Genomic DNA, 15,739 nt, shown 5'->3' with positions numbered 1-15,739 from the left:
ATGCCAGGATTGCACTGAGCTGGCTCCTCCAGCGAAACAGGCCAGCACGAGTGTACACCTCACGCACGCACACTCATTCATCTCTCCCCACCCCTTTTTAGCTAAATCACAGTTAAGGCGATAGCCAAGCCAGTACTGCACTGATGGGAGACAGCCCCATCAGCCAAAAGACCCCCTCCCTTGCGAACGGAAGGAGTCTTCTCCAGTTGGATAGTTCAGGCTCAGCACTTCAACTGACTGAGCAAACTCGATAGATGATGATGATGATGATGATGATGATGATGATAAATATGCCTCAAGGCAGCGGGTTCAGCCAGAGAAGCTGGGCAGCCTCAGAGCATTCCAAGGCTCTGCAAGTGTGTGAGCAGCCTCAGCTGAAGGAAGGGAGCCACCGTGCTGGGAAAGGAGGCTCTCAGCCTGGGGCAGACACAGCTGTGGCCACTGCAACCACTGCTGAGGATCACTGTGAAGGGAAGTGCCTCAGAAAGGCATTGTTTTTCAAATGAAGGCGGGCAATTTGGCAGGGTTCTAAGGAAGCGCCTTCCTTTCCTGGGCGGGCTCTAGGGATGTCCACGGAATCCGCTGCGGACTCCAATGAGGCCGTATTCCAATGAATTCAGGCCCCTGAAGTCCTCAGTGGAATGAGCACACTTACCTGTAGCTCTCACAACACATGCCAATCGAATCTCCCCACCCCCCGGGCGGTTCCACTCTGTCATCTGCGCGGAACCCGGAAGTGATCGGACGCATTTTTCCTCATGATAGGCTGCGCGTGTGTATTTATGTAGATACTTACGTAGCCTATCGTGTGAAAAAAACAGGGACTGTGTCACTATGATGCATTTTTCCAGCAATACCTGGACCCCCATCACACTATCTCCCATTTTCCAGCTGTTCCTATACCTCCTATCTCACTAGCACGCAAGAGAGTGAGAGTGAGATCCTGACATGGAGGGGGGCGGTAGGGATTGCCGACAAAAGTGCTATTTTGCATTAAAATAAAAAGCTACAGGCTGCCTGGAGCACACTTATACTTTTTGGGGGATAGCCACCAGAGTTTAGTGGTAGGCAAGAAGTAAATGCCGTGAGGTAGCTCAGGACTCCGATGGCTAGCAGTGAAATGGCAGAAACGTGGGGGAAACACAGGTGGGGAAAACGTTGGGGAAACACCCCTTGTCTGTGGTCAGTGAAGGCATGGCTACGTGAAAGACACACCCCTGGGCAGGGCTACTATGCCAGAGTAAATGTGGAACGGGGGTGCGCACCACAAGAGAAGAGCAGCCAAGCCCAATTAAGGGAAACAAAACAATCAGATTAAAAGTAGTCTCAGAAGAACCGTTTTTTCCGCGATAAGCTTCGGGGTGGCTGCAGGATGGCCAGGATGTCATGCATTCCTAACAGCGTCCAAACACAGCCACCTCAGAGTAAATCGCTCATGGAGACAAACCCCCCCCCCACACACACACACACATAAGCACATCCACTTAAATGTAAGTAGAACTCCCAAGGCAATGGGGGATTCTGCAGACAGGCTAAGATACCATGTTCAGGCATAATGCTTGAACAGCCTGGAAGACTCTCTGCAGATTAGAGGACCACATGTGGAGAGCCAAGATGTTCAGCAGAAAGTCCTCTTTACCAAATGGGTGTTTCATTTATTTATTTGTTTGTTTATTGATTTCATTTTTATACTTCCCAATAGCTGAACTCTCTGGGCGGTTCACAAAAACCATGTTTTTCTCATGTAATTCCAGCTTCACCCTTCCCTGAGAAATTTCCAGCTTTACAATAGTTCTGTGGATGGAGCTTATTTGGATGAGAACGGGGAACTGGCATCCGACTTTTGTATCGTGAACTGGGTGGTGTTTCCAAACAAGTCCACTGCTAGGGTGGAAGTTGGGAGTATAGAGAGACAGGCCTCCTTGGAGATCAAGTTCACCATTGATCAGAAGGCCATTGGCTGGCCCAAGCTGATGAACCAGGTGGGAAAAATGATTGGTTTCCTTTGATGCTTCTTGATATCTCTTCTCAGGCAATCCTATACATGCCTAATACGAAATATATCCTGGTCATTAAGTCCAGTGGGGCTTACACCCATGTAAATGGGCATAGGATTGCAGCCATAAGCTCTATCTGTTTCTTAGCTATTGTACATAACACTTTAGGAATGTGATTCCCAGTCCATTAATTGGTCCTGAAATAACATAGTGACTATGAATATAGAAGTTTAGCATGATTATATGGAACACTTGTGAAGTCTGCTAGGCTAGTGTTCCTCTAACTTTTTCAGGGCATATTTGAAATGTTCAAATCTGCTGTGGGTGCTGTCACAAAATGGCATCCATTAGGGGTGTGCCCATTCACATAATGGCTGATGTGGTGAGCATGGCCATCACGAAACACAAATTTCACAGAAGGTAGCAGACAGAGCAGGGAAGCAGGGTAGCAAAGGGTTCGGTCCCCCTGCCTCCCAACAGGTATGCCATTGTATGGCAATGTTTGGGTCTCCTCTGTAGCTGCGACACCCAAAACTGGCTTTACGCCAAGGGTGTCCTGTGTGAATGTGGTGGCTGTGTGTTTGTGTGTGTGTGAGAGAGAGAGGTGTAGAGATGCAAACTGACTGAATTCAGACCACACGCGACAGGACAGTAGGTTTCTCTGTGTGCGTGTGTGTATGTGTGTATGTATATATTCAGGTATATATCTATATATATACTCGTGTGTGTGTCTGAGTATGTGTGAGTGTGTGTGTGTGTGTGTATATATGCGTGTGCACATCTGTGCGTGTATTGTGATGACTTATCGGGGATCGCCGAGGCATGCCCTACCCTAGGAGAGCCCATTGCAGCTGTTTCCCTCCCAAGGCCGGCCACCCCTCAGCCAAAGCAGTGAGAGGAACAGTCAGCAGGCTGTTTGGGAGTGGCAGCAAGTGGGGGAGGCCAGGCAAGCAGGTGCTGCTCCTATGCAGCACGTCCCGTAAGTAGCAGGGAGACGCTGCTCGGCCGGCCAGAGTTCTGAGGGTGGGGCTACACCGGGAGCACATATTTAAGAGGCAGTGTTTAGGCCAGTCAGGGAGGACAGGGATAAGACGGAGCAAGCAAGTCAGAGACCAACATGGACTGAAGCCGGACAGAATGCTGAGGGTTTGGAGGAGGAAGAGAAAGCAAAACAACATGGAGGGCAAAGACTTCTGGCAAGCCGAGGGAGGGGACGGAGACCAGAGGAAGGAGGTGTTTCCACCCCTGGCCTAAATCCTGCAGCTGTTAGTGCAGTGGGAAGAGGAGTAAGAGCCAGCAGGGGCTGTAAAGATGGAGAAGGAAGAGGGGTGGAGAACCGTGCTCTGACCTGGCAGGAAGAAACGGAGCCCAATTCTGCAGGTGACGGGGGACTTAAAAGGTTAAGGGGCTAAGAAAGACATCCCCCGCTTGCTGAATGTAGACAAACTCTAGCGAGCCACAATCTGACAGTCTGGCAGCTCTAATTCTAATGGACATTCCTTGTTGTTAAGAGATGGCTAATCTGAATCCATAGAATGCTATATATGAGACATCACAGCTCTGTGCTTGGCCTCACTCAAAACGTAATAAAATAAAATAGAGGGATAAGGGAAGGAGATTAGGACCTGTACACAGAAATGCATCACTGCCTGCATGCCTTGTTTACTGTAAAAATCTGCTGTGGCAAATTCAATGGAGCAGGCGGGGCCCCCCAAAATAGCCAGGGTGCCATAGGCGGGCCGCATGTTGCCAACTCACTTTAAAAAACAACAAGCCTCTTTTGACTGCCCATCTCCTCTTCACAATTTCTTAAAAGAAGAGTCACCTCAGCTCCAGATGGGGTAAACTGTGGCTGGGAGGCATAGGCATTCCCAGCCCTTATCCTGTGGAAACTGCTAATCTGGGCCTTAGTGGAGGTGTGAGAGCATATTTAGAAAATCCTGTCTTGAGGAACAGCGCCTGGAGGAGGGCAAAGCAATAGAACTCCTGTCCTCAGAGCGAATTTCCCCAGCAGCCTGGGAAGACAGTGAGAACGGAGGAGCTGATCTGCCTGCAAGCCAAAATGCACAACTTTAGGGAGATTTGACTGGGAGGAACGTTGCTGTAGCAGTTCCCTGGCTTGGGAGTCTGTATGTTTTTTGTGTGTCAGCTGTCGGTGATGTAACTTGACACCTTTTGAGTAATAAAACTAAGTTTCAGCCAGAGTTTGTGCTCAAGTGATCTACGGAAACAACGGAACAAGGGGGATATGATGTGCCTCTTCCAATGGACCCACCACAATACACACACACACACACACACGGTGTTAAAAGGTCTTTTGGATCCTTTGTATTTGACCTCTTTGTTTTTAATTTTTTTTCCTGTCTTTAGTGTCAGTGAAAATGTCAATGCAGTGTGCGACTGCTGTAAAAAAGGAAAACTCCGTGTTAGGCATAGAGTGACACAAGCACTACGCACATTTACCACATGCCCACCACAACATGCAGTGCCAGTTCAGGGAACAGACAGACAGCTCACAACCGAGGGAAACCCATTGCAGCCAACCAAAAACATTGCAGCAGAAGGCATATTTGGAAGTCCACATTTTCCAGGTGAAAACCACAGTTAGGCCATGAAGTGGCACTGCATCCTATGTCCCGAAGGACCTTGACTCGCAGCATCCCTGGAGTAAATAGCTTGTGTAGATGGGGCCCCAGTCCTCTTTATATATTAGTATACATTTATAAGTGGAGTTTTGTAATGTGCAGATTGTCATATTACTTGAACAGGTATGAAAGGGGGTCAATTCAATTGCATCTGATGAAGTGAATGGTGCCCAGAAAACTTAGACCAGAATGAATTCATTAGTCTTTAAGACTCCACTGTTCTGCAATCATGATCATAAGGTCACTTGGTTCTCTGTGCAATGGGAGTTGCTGTTGAAACAGGAGAATCTGGACCAGAAGCAAATGAATATTTTTGTGAGGATGATTTGTGTGGTTGCTACAACATTCAAAGGGTTGGATTAGGGATGGTGTGAGAACTTTATCCTCTTCATCATTTCCTGTGATTGCGTGAATTCCCCCACCCCACCCCACTGTTTTGCACCTTTGATCTTAAAGTCACTTCAGTCTCTGTGCAATGGGAGCTGTTGCTGAAACATGAAAATGTGAATCCAAAGAAGTATTTTCCTGTGGATGTGGGAATCCCCGCTACCCACCTTGCACTCATGATCTTAAAGTTCATATGCTTCAGTTTCCCATTTTTGTAGAATTGGGTTGCTGGATTTAATGATTCAAAAGACTGCTCCCCACATCTCCCCCAATTTTATTGGGAGGCACCAGCCTTAACTGACTGAAACCAAACTTGTTCTGGCTCCTTCTCAGCATTCAGTTTTCCACTAGACCATAACTAGCTGCAGTACTCTTGGTCAATCCATCCTACTATTGTCTGTCCTGTATGGAGGTTATGTTGTCAGACTATAGGCAATGATTTTCACACCACCTCCTGTTACTTTTGACTGGAGATGCCAGGTCTTGACCACAAGACCTTCTGCATGGCAAGTATATGGGCTCTACCGATGAGATAAAATCCCTCCCCAAGATCTCTATCCTCACCCTCTCTTTCTTTCCTTCTTCAGGTGGAAGGGTGGGATTATGCCCCAATTTCAGTTTTCTGAATATAATCACCGATTTAACCTCATTAATTCTGGTCTTCATTCTGGTACAATGTTTAACTAACAACCTAAATTTCTGTGCTACGCTGTTTCCAACTTCATAACTAATTTCCACGAATTTCAGTATAACTTCCAGACTAACCACTTTCGCTGGATGTTTCTTCTCTTCATGGATAGACTGTGCCTTTTTCCAGATGTACTGAAAGTTGCCAGCCTGGATTTGCCAAGATGATGAAGGAAGGAGAGCCCATCTGTTGCCATGCTTGTGGCCCATGTGCAGAAGGGACCATCTCCAATCAGGAAGGTAGGAGATGCCAAAGCCAAGTGCTGCTCTGTAGGAATTGGGTACAAACACAATGATATTTTCTGAGAAGGGATGTTTCAGGCTCTGGTTCTTTTGGGATGTTTGTATAGTTAATTATTAATATGTTCATTATTGTCATGAAGTGAGTTGAAATAATATACTGATGTACAGGAGTACAGAGGGGAAAGCAGCCAGCCGGGGGAGCCTTCAGCATGATCCACCAGTGCTCCCCTTGTGAGCTATTGTGACACTTTCAGTCTCCCGTCTTCTACTACCCACCTTACACATCAATGAAGAAACCTACATTGAAAGACACTGCACAGCCATTTATGGACAGTCTGGGCCCTGGAGTGTGTCCTGATGAGCACAGGAACTGAGCAGGGGGGAGGCCGCTCTGGATAGAGGTGTATGAGAATTCCATCTGGGGGCGAAACCTAGGGACGTTGGAGGAACCTGCTGAGTCGGGCCAGCTTGTGGACTTCTGCCACCCTTGTCGCCGGTGCCAGCCACTCTGCACAACTCTCGCTGGAGTGAGTTGCATGGAGCGGCCGGTGGGCAAGAGTGGAAGCAGTGGCATCAGGGGGGCGCTGCCCTTCCTGTTGTATGTGTAAAGTTCTCCCTTCCCCCCGTCGGCACCCCAGCAGGGACAAGGGAGACTTCTACGCACAATGAGCAGCCCTGGAATTGCCCACTGCTATTTGTCAGTTTGGGTAAAAATCCCCCTTCTCCCTCCAGGGGCCTCAATAAGGAGAAGGGAGACTTGCAGAATCCACAAGTACTGACAGGGAGCCCACGGCTCGGTTCACCAATGCTGGCCAAGCCGGGACTCTGGGGACCCCCAAGAGGGCTGGATGTCCCCATGCTGGACATCGTTCATGAAACCTTGATGGATTTGTCCAGTTCTGCCCTGGCAGCTTTTGTTCTGTTTCCCCCCACTGGCATTAACTCGAGCTGTAGTAAATCAATGCAATCCACGGACTCCTTTGTTTTCAATGGTGGCAATTTCTGCAAATCAGATGGGGGGAGGTTCTTGAAATTTGCACAAATGGGATTCTCTCTCTCTCTTTGTGTATATATATACACAAATATATATATATACCCTTCATGGATCACTGCCTTGTTGTGGCGAAGGGGCTTGCGTAACTCAGTGAAGCCATAAGCTATGCCGTGCAGGGCCACCCAAGACGGACAGGTCATGGCAGAGAGTTCTGACAAAATGTGGTCCACTGGAGAAGGAAATGGCAACCCACTCCAGTATTCTTGCCAAGAAAACCCCATGGAACGTATCACAAGGCTAAAAGAGATGACGCCGGAAGATGAGCCCCTCAGGTCGGAAGGTGTCCAATATGCTACTGGGGAAGAGCAGAGGGTATTTCCAAGTAGCGCCAGAAAGAGTGAAGCGGCTGGGCCAAACCCGAAAGGACACTCAGCTGTGGATGTGTCTGGCGGTGAAAAGAAAATCCGATGCTGTAAAGAACAATATTGTTTAGGAACCTGGAATATAACATCAATGAATCAAGGTAAGCTGGAGGTGGTCAAACATGAGATGGCAAGATTGAACATCGACATCTTGGGAATCAGCGAACTCAAATGGACAGGCATGGGCGAATTTAATTCAGGTGACCATCATATCTACTATTGTGGGCAAGAATCCCTTAGAAGAAATGGAGTAGCACTCATAGTCAACAAAAGGGTGGGAAAAGCAGTACTGGGGTACAATCTTAAAAATGATAGAATGATCTCAGTACGAATCCAAGGCAAACCATTCAACATCACAGTAATTCAAGTCTATGCCCCAACCACTGAGGCCGAAGAAGCTGAGGTTGATCGGTTCTATGAAGACCTACAACACCTTCTAGAACTAACACCAAAAAAAGATGTCCTCTTCATCATAGGGGATTGGAATGCTAAAGTAGGAAGTCAAGAAATCACCAGGATAACAGGCAGGCATGGCCTTGGTGTACAAAATGAAGCAGGACAAAAGCTAATAGAGTTTTGCCAAGAGAACATGCTGATCATAGCAAACACTCTTTTCCAACAGCAGAAGAGGCGACTCTACACATGGACGTCACCAGATGGTCAATATCGAAATCAAATTGATTATGTCCTTTGCAGCCAAAGATGGAGAAGCTCTATACAGTCAGTAAAAACAAGACCTGGAGCTGACTGTGGCTCAGATCATGAGCTGCTTCTTGCAAAATTTCGGCTTAAATTGAAGAACGTCGGGAAAACCACTAAACCGTTCAGGTATGACCTAAATCATATCCCTGATGAATATACAGTGGAGGTGAGGAATAGATTTCAGGGATTAGACCTGATAGACAGAGTGCCTGAGGAACTATGGACGGAGGTCCGTAACATTGTTCAGGAGGCAGCAACGAAATCCGTCCCAAAGAAAAAGAAATGCAAGAAAGCCAAGTGGCTGTCTGATGAGGCTTTACAAGTAGCTCATGAAAGAAGGGAAGCGAAAAGCAAGGGAGAAAGGGGAAGATATATCCAACTGAATGCAGAGTTCCAGAGAATAGCAAGGAGAGACAAGAAGGCCTTCTTAAATGAACAATGCAAAGAAATCGAGGAAAACAACAGAATGGGAAAGACTAGAGATCTCTTCAAGAAAATTGGAGGTCTCAAGGGAACGTTTTGTGCAAAGATGGGCATGATAAAGGACAAAGAAGGCAGGGACCTAACAGAAGCAGATGAGATTAATAAGAGATGGCAAGAATACACAGAAGAACTATACAGGAAAGATCTGAATGTCCCTGATAGCCATGATAGTGCAGTCACTGAATTTGAGCTGGACATCCTCGAGAGTGAAGTCAAGTGGGCCTTAGGAAGCATTAGTAACAACAAAGCTAGCGGACATGACAGTATTCCAGCCGAGCTATTTAAAATCCTAAAAGATGATGCTGTTAAAGTGCTGCATTCAATATGCCAACAAATCTGGAACACTCAACAGTGGCCACAAGACTGGAAAAGGTCAGTTTACATTCCAATTCCAAAGAAGGGCAACACCAAAGAGTGTTCAAACTACCGCACAATTGCGCTCATTTCACATGCCAGCAAGGTGATGCTCAAAATCCTACAAGCTAGGCTTCAGCAGTATGCGAACCGAGAACTACCGGAAGTACAAGCTGGGTTTCGAAGAGGCAGAGGAACTAGAGATCAAATCGCCAACATTCGCTGCATCATGGAGAAAGCAAGAGAATTCCAGAAAAATGTCTATTTCTGCTTCATTGACTACGCTAAAGCCTTTGATTGTGTGGATCACAACAAACTGTGGCAAATTCTTAAAGTGATGGGAGTACCAGACCACCTTACCTGTCACCTGAGAAACCTGTACGAGGGTCAAGAAGCAACAGTAAGAACCAGACATGGAACAACCGATTGGTTCAAAATTGGGAAAGGAGTACGACAAGGCTGCATATTGTCACCCTGCTTATTTAACTTATATGCAGAGTACATCATGAGAAATGCCGGGCTGGATGAATCAGAGGTCGGAATTAAGATTGCTGGGAGAATTATCAACAACCTCCGATATGCAGACGATACCACCCTAATGGCAGAAAGCGAAGAGGATCTCAAGAGCCTCTTGTTGAGGGTGAAAGAGGAGAGTGCAAAAGCTGGTTTGAAACTCAACATTAAAAAAACGAAGATCATGTCATCTGGCCCTATCACTTCCTGGCATATAGAAGGGGAAGAAATGGAAGCAGTGACAGATTTTACTTTCTTGGGCTCCAAGATCACCACAGATGGTGACTGTAGCCATGAAATTAAAAGACGCTTGCTCCTTGGGAGGAAAGCTATGGCCAACCTAGACAGCATAGTAAGAAGCAGAGACATCACCTTGCCAACAAAGGTCCGTCTAATCAAAGCTATGGTTTTCCCAGTAGTAATGTATGGCTGTGAGAGCTGGACTATAAGGAAGGCTGAGCGCCGAAGAATTGATGCTTTCGAACTGTGGTTCTGGAGAAGACTCTTACGAGTCCCCTGGACTGCAAGGAGGTCAAATCAGTCCATCCTAAAGGAAATCAACCCTGAGTGCTCCTTGGAAGGACAGATAATGAAGCTGAAGCTCCAATATTTTGGCCACCTAATGCGAAGAGAAAACTCCCTGGAAAAGACCCTGATGCTGGGAAAGACTGAAGGCCAAAGGAGAAGGGGACGGCAGAGGATGAGATGGCTAGATAGCATCACGGATGCAATGAATATGAACTTGAGCACGCTCCGGGAGAGAGCGCAGGACAGGAAGGCCTGGCGTGCTATGGTCCATGGGGTCACGAAGAGTCGGACACGACTGAACGACTGAACAACAACATTTATATGTATATCTCACTCATTGGTGATCTAGTGCAACTGCCACTTTCCGCTCCTGTCAATGCTGTTGTCACTTCCCTCCACTGCATGCACCACTTAATCTCGCCCGGCAGAGCCAGATTCCACGTTTACCAAAGAACCTGTCAATTTCATCCTCCACTTCTGTGCTTCCTAGTGAAGGGGGGGTGATTGACAAAGCCCTTAACAGGGGTGGAATGTAGCTCTGCTGGCTACACACAGTGGCTTGTGGAGGGGGGGGGATCCAGTGCACTTCCCTCAGCGTAGGTTCAATATGCTGGGATAACCTCCTCTCATTACCATCACAGCTGGTAATGAAGTTCTGAGAAGAACTTCTCAGGCAAGGGTATTCCCTGCCCCTCCTTTCTGTGCTCCTTTTAGGGTGGTGATGCACTGAAAGGAACTTGCAATCTGCGCGATGAAAACTTTTCTAGTCCAGCCACTGAAGATAGGAGGAGCTCAGTTGGTTCACATTAATGGACCATCTAGTCCAGCCTCCTATTCTCTGAACCCCATAAAAAGGACATCCTTGTATCATGCAGCTTTTCACCTTTATTTTTAATATACAAGTTCATACCTCACCATTTAAATTACATCCATTATTGAATGTGCTTAAATATACGGAGATATAGTTGGAGAGATGGGACAGATGCAGCAAAAAAAACCATGGGGGGTTACTGCCACCAACAAACCCAATGTAGATCGTACGCTATGAACTGCTGCAGATGGTTCTTAGCTGCTTATAGGCCTGTAGTAGTTGTTTTATTTCCAGAGTTGAATTTATTGTTCTCATTCATACTGATAAATTAGACTTCTGAACACCAGACATTCCATTTTGACAAATATGATCATGGGCCCAGCAGCATCCACATCAGTATCTTCAGAAGAAGCGTACATCTTAAATTTACATAGCAACATCAATGTTAAGCACTATAGTTTTTTCCATATTTCACAAAATTAATGATCGGTAACATGAGTTAGAGTCAAGTGGGCAGGAATCTATGAAGAGTAGTAGAATAACCATCAGGGATTTTACAAACACTAAGGTTCAAACTCTAAGACAAGCCACACCCGGCTGAGTGAGTAGGCAAATGGTGTGCGGCGTGGTTTGAACAAACATTTATTATTTATTCAGGGTATCTTTTTTTTGCTGCTCATCAGCGAAAAAACAAAAACAGGCTCCCAGAGCACCTTACAATGAACCAATGGCTTATCTAAAAGACGGGACACATAAAAAAGAAAAAGGGAAGGGGAAGCCACCATAGAGGTATCACGATTACAAGATGCCGATAGATCTAACCTCCGTGAATGTATCTAATCCTTCTTGAAAGCTGCAGGCCACCACCACATATTGTGCATGGAATTCTGAAATCTGTCCACAACTCATCCCAAATTTGTGTGGTTAATTTTTGCTCTCTCCCCCATCCTTGCCTCATGGCATCTCTGCTTTCACCCCCTAACATACCTTTTAGAGCAGGGGTGGGCAGAAAGTACATCTCCAGATGTTTGGGACTTCAATTTCCATAAGTCCCAGCTAGCATGGTCAATACTCAGGAATGCTGGGAATTGCAGCCCAAAAGCATTTCCAGGGCATGACCCTTTGGATGCAGCTGGATTAGTGATGCTGCAGCTGTTGTTTCCTTTTTTCAGATGCAGACCATTGCAACAAGTGTCCAGATGATCAGCATCCAAATGAAGACCGAGATCAATGTGTTCCTAAACTTATAAATGTCCTCTCCTATAGAGGACCTTTGGGGATTATCCTTGCTCTCTTTTCCCTTTTCTTGTCCCTAACCACTGGTCTTCTTTTGGGAATCTTCATTAAATATCGAGAAACTCCAGTGGTCAAAGCCAACAACCGCGATCTCACCTACATGCTCCTCGTCTCCCTCCTGCTCTCCTTCTTGTCCTCCTTTCTCTTCATAGGTCGGCCCCAGAAGGTGACCTGCCTTCTCCGACAAACTGCCTTCAGCATCATCTTCTCAGTCGCCGTCTCTTCATTGTTGGCAAAAACGGTCACAGTGGTGGTGGCATTTCTAGCCACCAAGCCAGGAAACAGGGTGAGGAAATGGCTGGGGAAGAGCTTGGCAGTCTCCATCGTGATTTCTTGCTCCGCTGTTCAAATGGGCATCTGTATGCTCTGGCTGGGAATCTCCCCTCCATTCCCAGACTCCGACATGCATTCCCAGACTGGTCAGATCATCCTGCAATGCAATGAAGGGTCTGCCGTCATGCTTTATAGTGCTCTTGGCTACATGGGCTTCTTGGCTGCCGTCTGCTTCACGGTGGCTTTCTTAGCCAGGAAGCTGCCTGGGGCATTCAATGAAGCCAGGCTGATCACCTTCAGCATGCTGGTCTTTTGCAGTGTTTGGGTGTCCTTTGTGCCCACCTACCTGAGCACCAAGGGGAAATACATGGTGGCTGTGCAGGTCTTCTCCATCTTGGCCTCCAGTTTGGGATTGCTGGGTTGTATCTTCATCCCCAAGTGCTACATTATTCTCTTGAGGCCGGATCTGAATAAAAAGGAGCATCTAATGCTGAAACCAAAAGATTGCTTGTGACGGAAGTACACCTACTTTGTCCAGCAGGGCAATGATGTTCTTCCTTTGTGTGCTGCTCTGACAGACGGTTGGTTGGGTGATGCTGGGATTAGTCCAGGACACCTGGGACTGCACCATTGTGGGGAAGGCTGATGTAGAGTATGGATATTAGTGTGACAGATTTGTCCTTGTCCTATGATGCCATGCTTTAGGGGTTGGGTATTTAGTGATTACAGATCAACAGGTATCCATCCCATGCGTATTCCCAGTACAATGTTGTGTATACCTGCAGTTTTGCATAAGTGCTGCTATCTACAGTGGCCATTGTGCAGAAAATGAACATTTACGTAAAAGGCTTGCCCACGGTTTTCCATGAAATGGCAGTTCACAGCTAAATGGGCATCCTCGAGCTGACCAAACTGAGCACCTGCCAAGTCGGGCAAGGATGTGGGGCTCTGGACAGGTGTCCAGGGGCTGAGTGGGAGGATGGCCACTTGCTTCCATCCCCTTCACGGACTTCCGCAATAGCCTTACTGGTGAGATGTTTCTCACAAAACAGGAATTGCTCTAACAATTCTTCATTTTAACAAGTTCTCATCTATGTATTTTGGAATTAATCTACATATTTTGTTTTGTCAGCTTTCCTGATCTACATTACCTTCTGTCTTCCTAATATGTTTAATATACAGAATAAATCTTGACAGAATACTTGGGTGATTTCCTGACCTCCACCTCCTTTTTTCCACCTCCTCCTCACCCTCATGGAGCACAAGCCCAGGATTTCAGTATCCCTGAGAGTGGACAGTTGTTGTCCTTTCACAGACCAAGAGGTGGCAGCTGCAGTCATGGCCTGTGTTGCCGTACTTCCTGCATCAGATCTTCTTGGGGGTTTCGCCAGGGCTGAGTTCTTTCCCACTTGGAGACCATTGCTGCTGCTGAGGTGCTGCCTCACTGTTTTGCAATGTTGTGCATTGAACCTCCTGCCTTCCTGCCTTTCAGCATTTTCAGATCACATTCCCGCTTTGATCTCTTTCTATTCCTTCCTGGCAAACCAGGTCAGTTCCAAATTCCAATGCTTGACAAAATGCCCTCTCTTGGATGCTCTCCTGTGCTGGTGGAGGCCACTGACAAGCTTATCTGGCAGCAGGCCAAAGAATTAAATCAACCCCATTTTCCATCTGAGTGTATTTATTCAAAAACCAAGCTGATGAATTCAGAAATGGTTGACTGTTTTCACATGAAGCTATATATCAAATTAGCTATATATCAAACACTGTCCACTAATATATGAGACTGGATGTTGCCACACACAGACATGTGGGAATAGGCCTAGCTGCAAACCCAACCACATGCCCGTGATGCTAACCTTGGCTGCCTTGAACTTCTTTCCAGAAGATGGGAGAAGATTTTGTGGCAGCTGCTTCAGTGGTTTGGGGAGATGAGACTTGGCCTCCCTGATATTAGCACTCTGTGGCATCACCCTGAACTCAGGAGGATGAAGGCATCATCCATATCACAAGGGCAGGGTGAGGAGGAATCACCCACAGAGATCCCAGGAGCTACTTTGAATTGTTTCAGTTTTCCTGGCATAGTGTCAGCTCCTGTATATCAAATGTGTTTCTTCAGCAATGGTCAGTCAAAGTATGCCAACAAACACATGATTGATAACTGTTATATCCTAGATGCAGCATTATGGCATGTATTAATAGGGAAGGACCCCCTCTTTCCCCAATATCCCCTTCAAACTCCTTAAACATTATGTTAGTGAATGCTAATTGGTCCAGGCATGGGTAAGGCCAACCTCGGGCTAGACCAAAGGATTAATTCAACTCCATTTTCCAACTGAGTATATTTATTAAAAAACCAAGCAGATGAATTCAGAAATGGTTGACTGTTTTCACATGAAGCTATACATCAAATTAACTCCCAAGACAATTCAGACCTTGTTGAACTACTCCATGCTGACCAATGAAAAAGAGCGACACTACTGAGTTGTGCAAACCTGTTTTTTCTCTGCATGCAAATCTGCCCATAAAACCACCCAGAGAGTCAGTGACCTTGCACAAGTGATTTTTCCTCCCGTATAACTATACAATTTTTATTGTCGCCATGACTGTATGGTGCTTAAGAGTGATGCATTAGCTGAGCTGGGAATTAATACATCAACTAAGTTGGTCAGCAAGGATTGCTTTGCTAGCACATTCTTAGACATTTGGTCAGCAAGAATTGCTTTCGTTTATCCTAGCATATTCTTAGACCCTTGGTCATCAAAGATCTGCTTTTACTTATTCTAGTACATTCTTAGATTCAGTTGCTAAGGGGAAGGGGCAAAGTTTTGAGCGAGTCACCTATTGCCTTATTTGTACATAGGAGAAGCAATATACCATGAAGTGCATTAGCCAATCCAAGGAAGGGGCTTTGTCTGTATAACCTATAAATACATTGCCTCGGGCGTTGCCCGGGGCCAGCTTTGTTTTCGGCATTAGCTGCTTGCTGGACTGTTTGGAAACAATAAATCTGTGTTGGACCAAGCCTAAGCGTGACTCATTTTCTTGGGGAAATTGACTGCCTCCAAGGGAAGTCGAACTGCCCCTTGTGCAGCAAATCACTGGCAGGCTTGTCAGGAGCCCCTTGGACCACCCTGGGGTCAGATGACAGACCGGCGAGGCATTCGTGAAATGCGCACCAGACCACACTGGCGTCCGCCACGACGTCAGGACCGTGAGTCGGGACACCCGGGAGGTTAAAGGCTCTCTCCTGTGATTTGTGTCACATCATTGACAGTCTTCTGAAAGGTGCCCAAGGAGCCATGGAAGGAGTGAGTATACTGTATTGAAACTAGAATCACTGTTGGGTGGGAATAGGCATGTCTCCGGTCAAGACGCCCTGGGACTGATGCCAGGGGAAACCC

General features: G+C 46.6%; 1 protein-coding gene across 1 annotated transcript; it reads left to right on the top strand.

The window, feature by feature from the left end:
* Positions 1-254: 254 nt before the first annotated feature.
* Positions 255-12,849, top strand: LOC146355493 (vomeronasal type-2 receptor 26-like). The gene is made up of 3 exons (XM_084829905.1): positions 255-465; positions 2,865-2,976; positions 11,919-12,849. The coding sequence occupies exons 1-3, from the start codon at positions 255-257 to the stop codon at positions 12,847-12,849; spliced, it is 1,254 nt and encodes a 417-aa protein (XP_084686031.1).
* Positions 12,850-15,739: the final 2,890 nt, after the last annotated feature.

Source organism: Heloderma suspectum, chromosome 2 (genome assembly GCF_057233095.1).
Source record: "Heloderma suspectum isolate Gila_16-S chromosome 2, 16-S_ref, whole genome shotgun sequence".
Taxonomy (NCBI): Eukaryota; Metazoa; Chordata; class Lepidosauria; order Squamata; family Helodermatidae; genus Heloderma; species Heloderma suspectum.
This window is presented reverse-complemented; position numbering and strand designations above follow the sequence as displayed.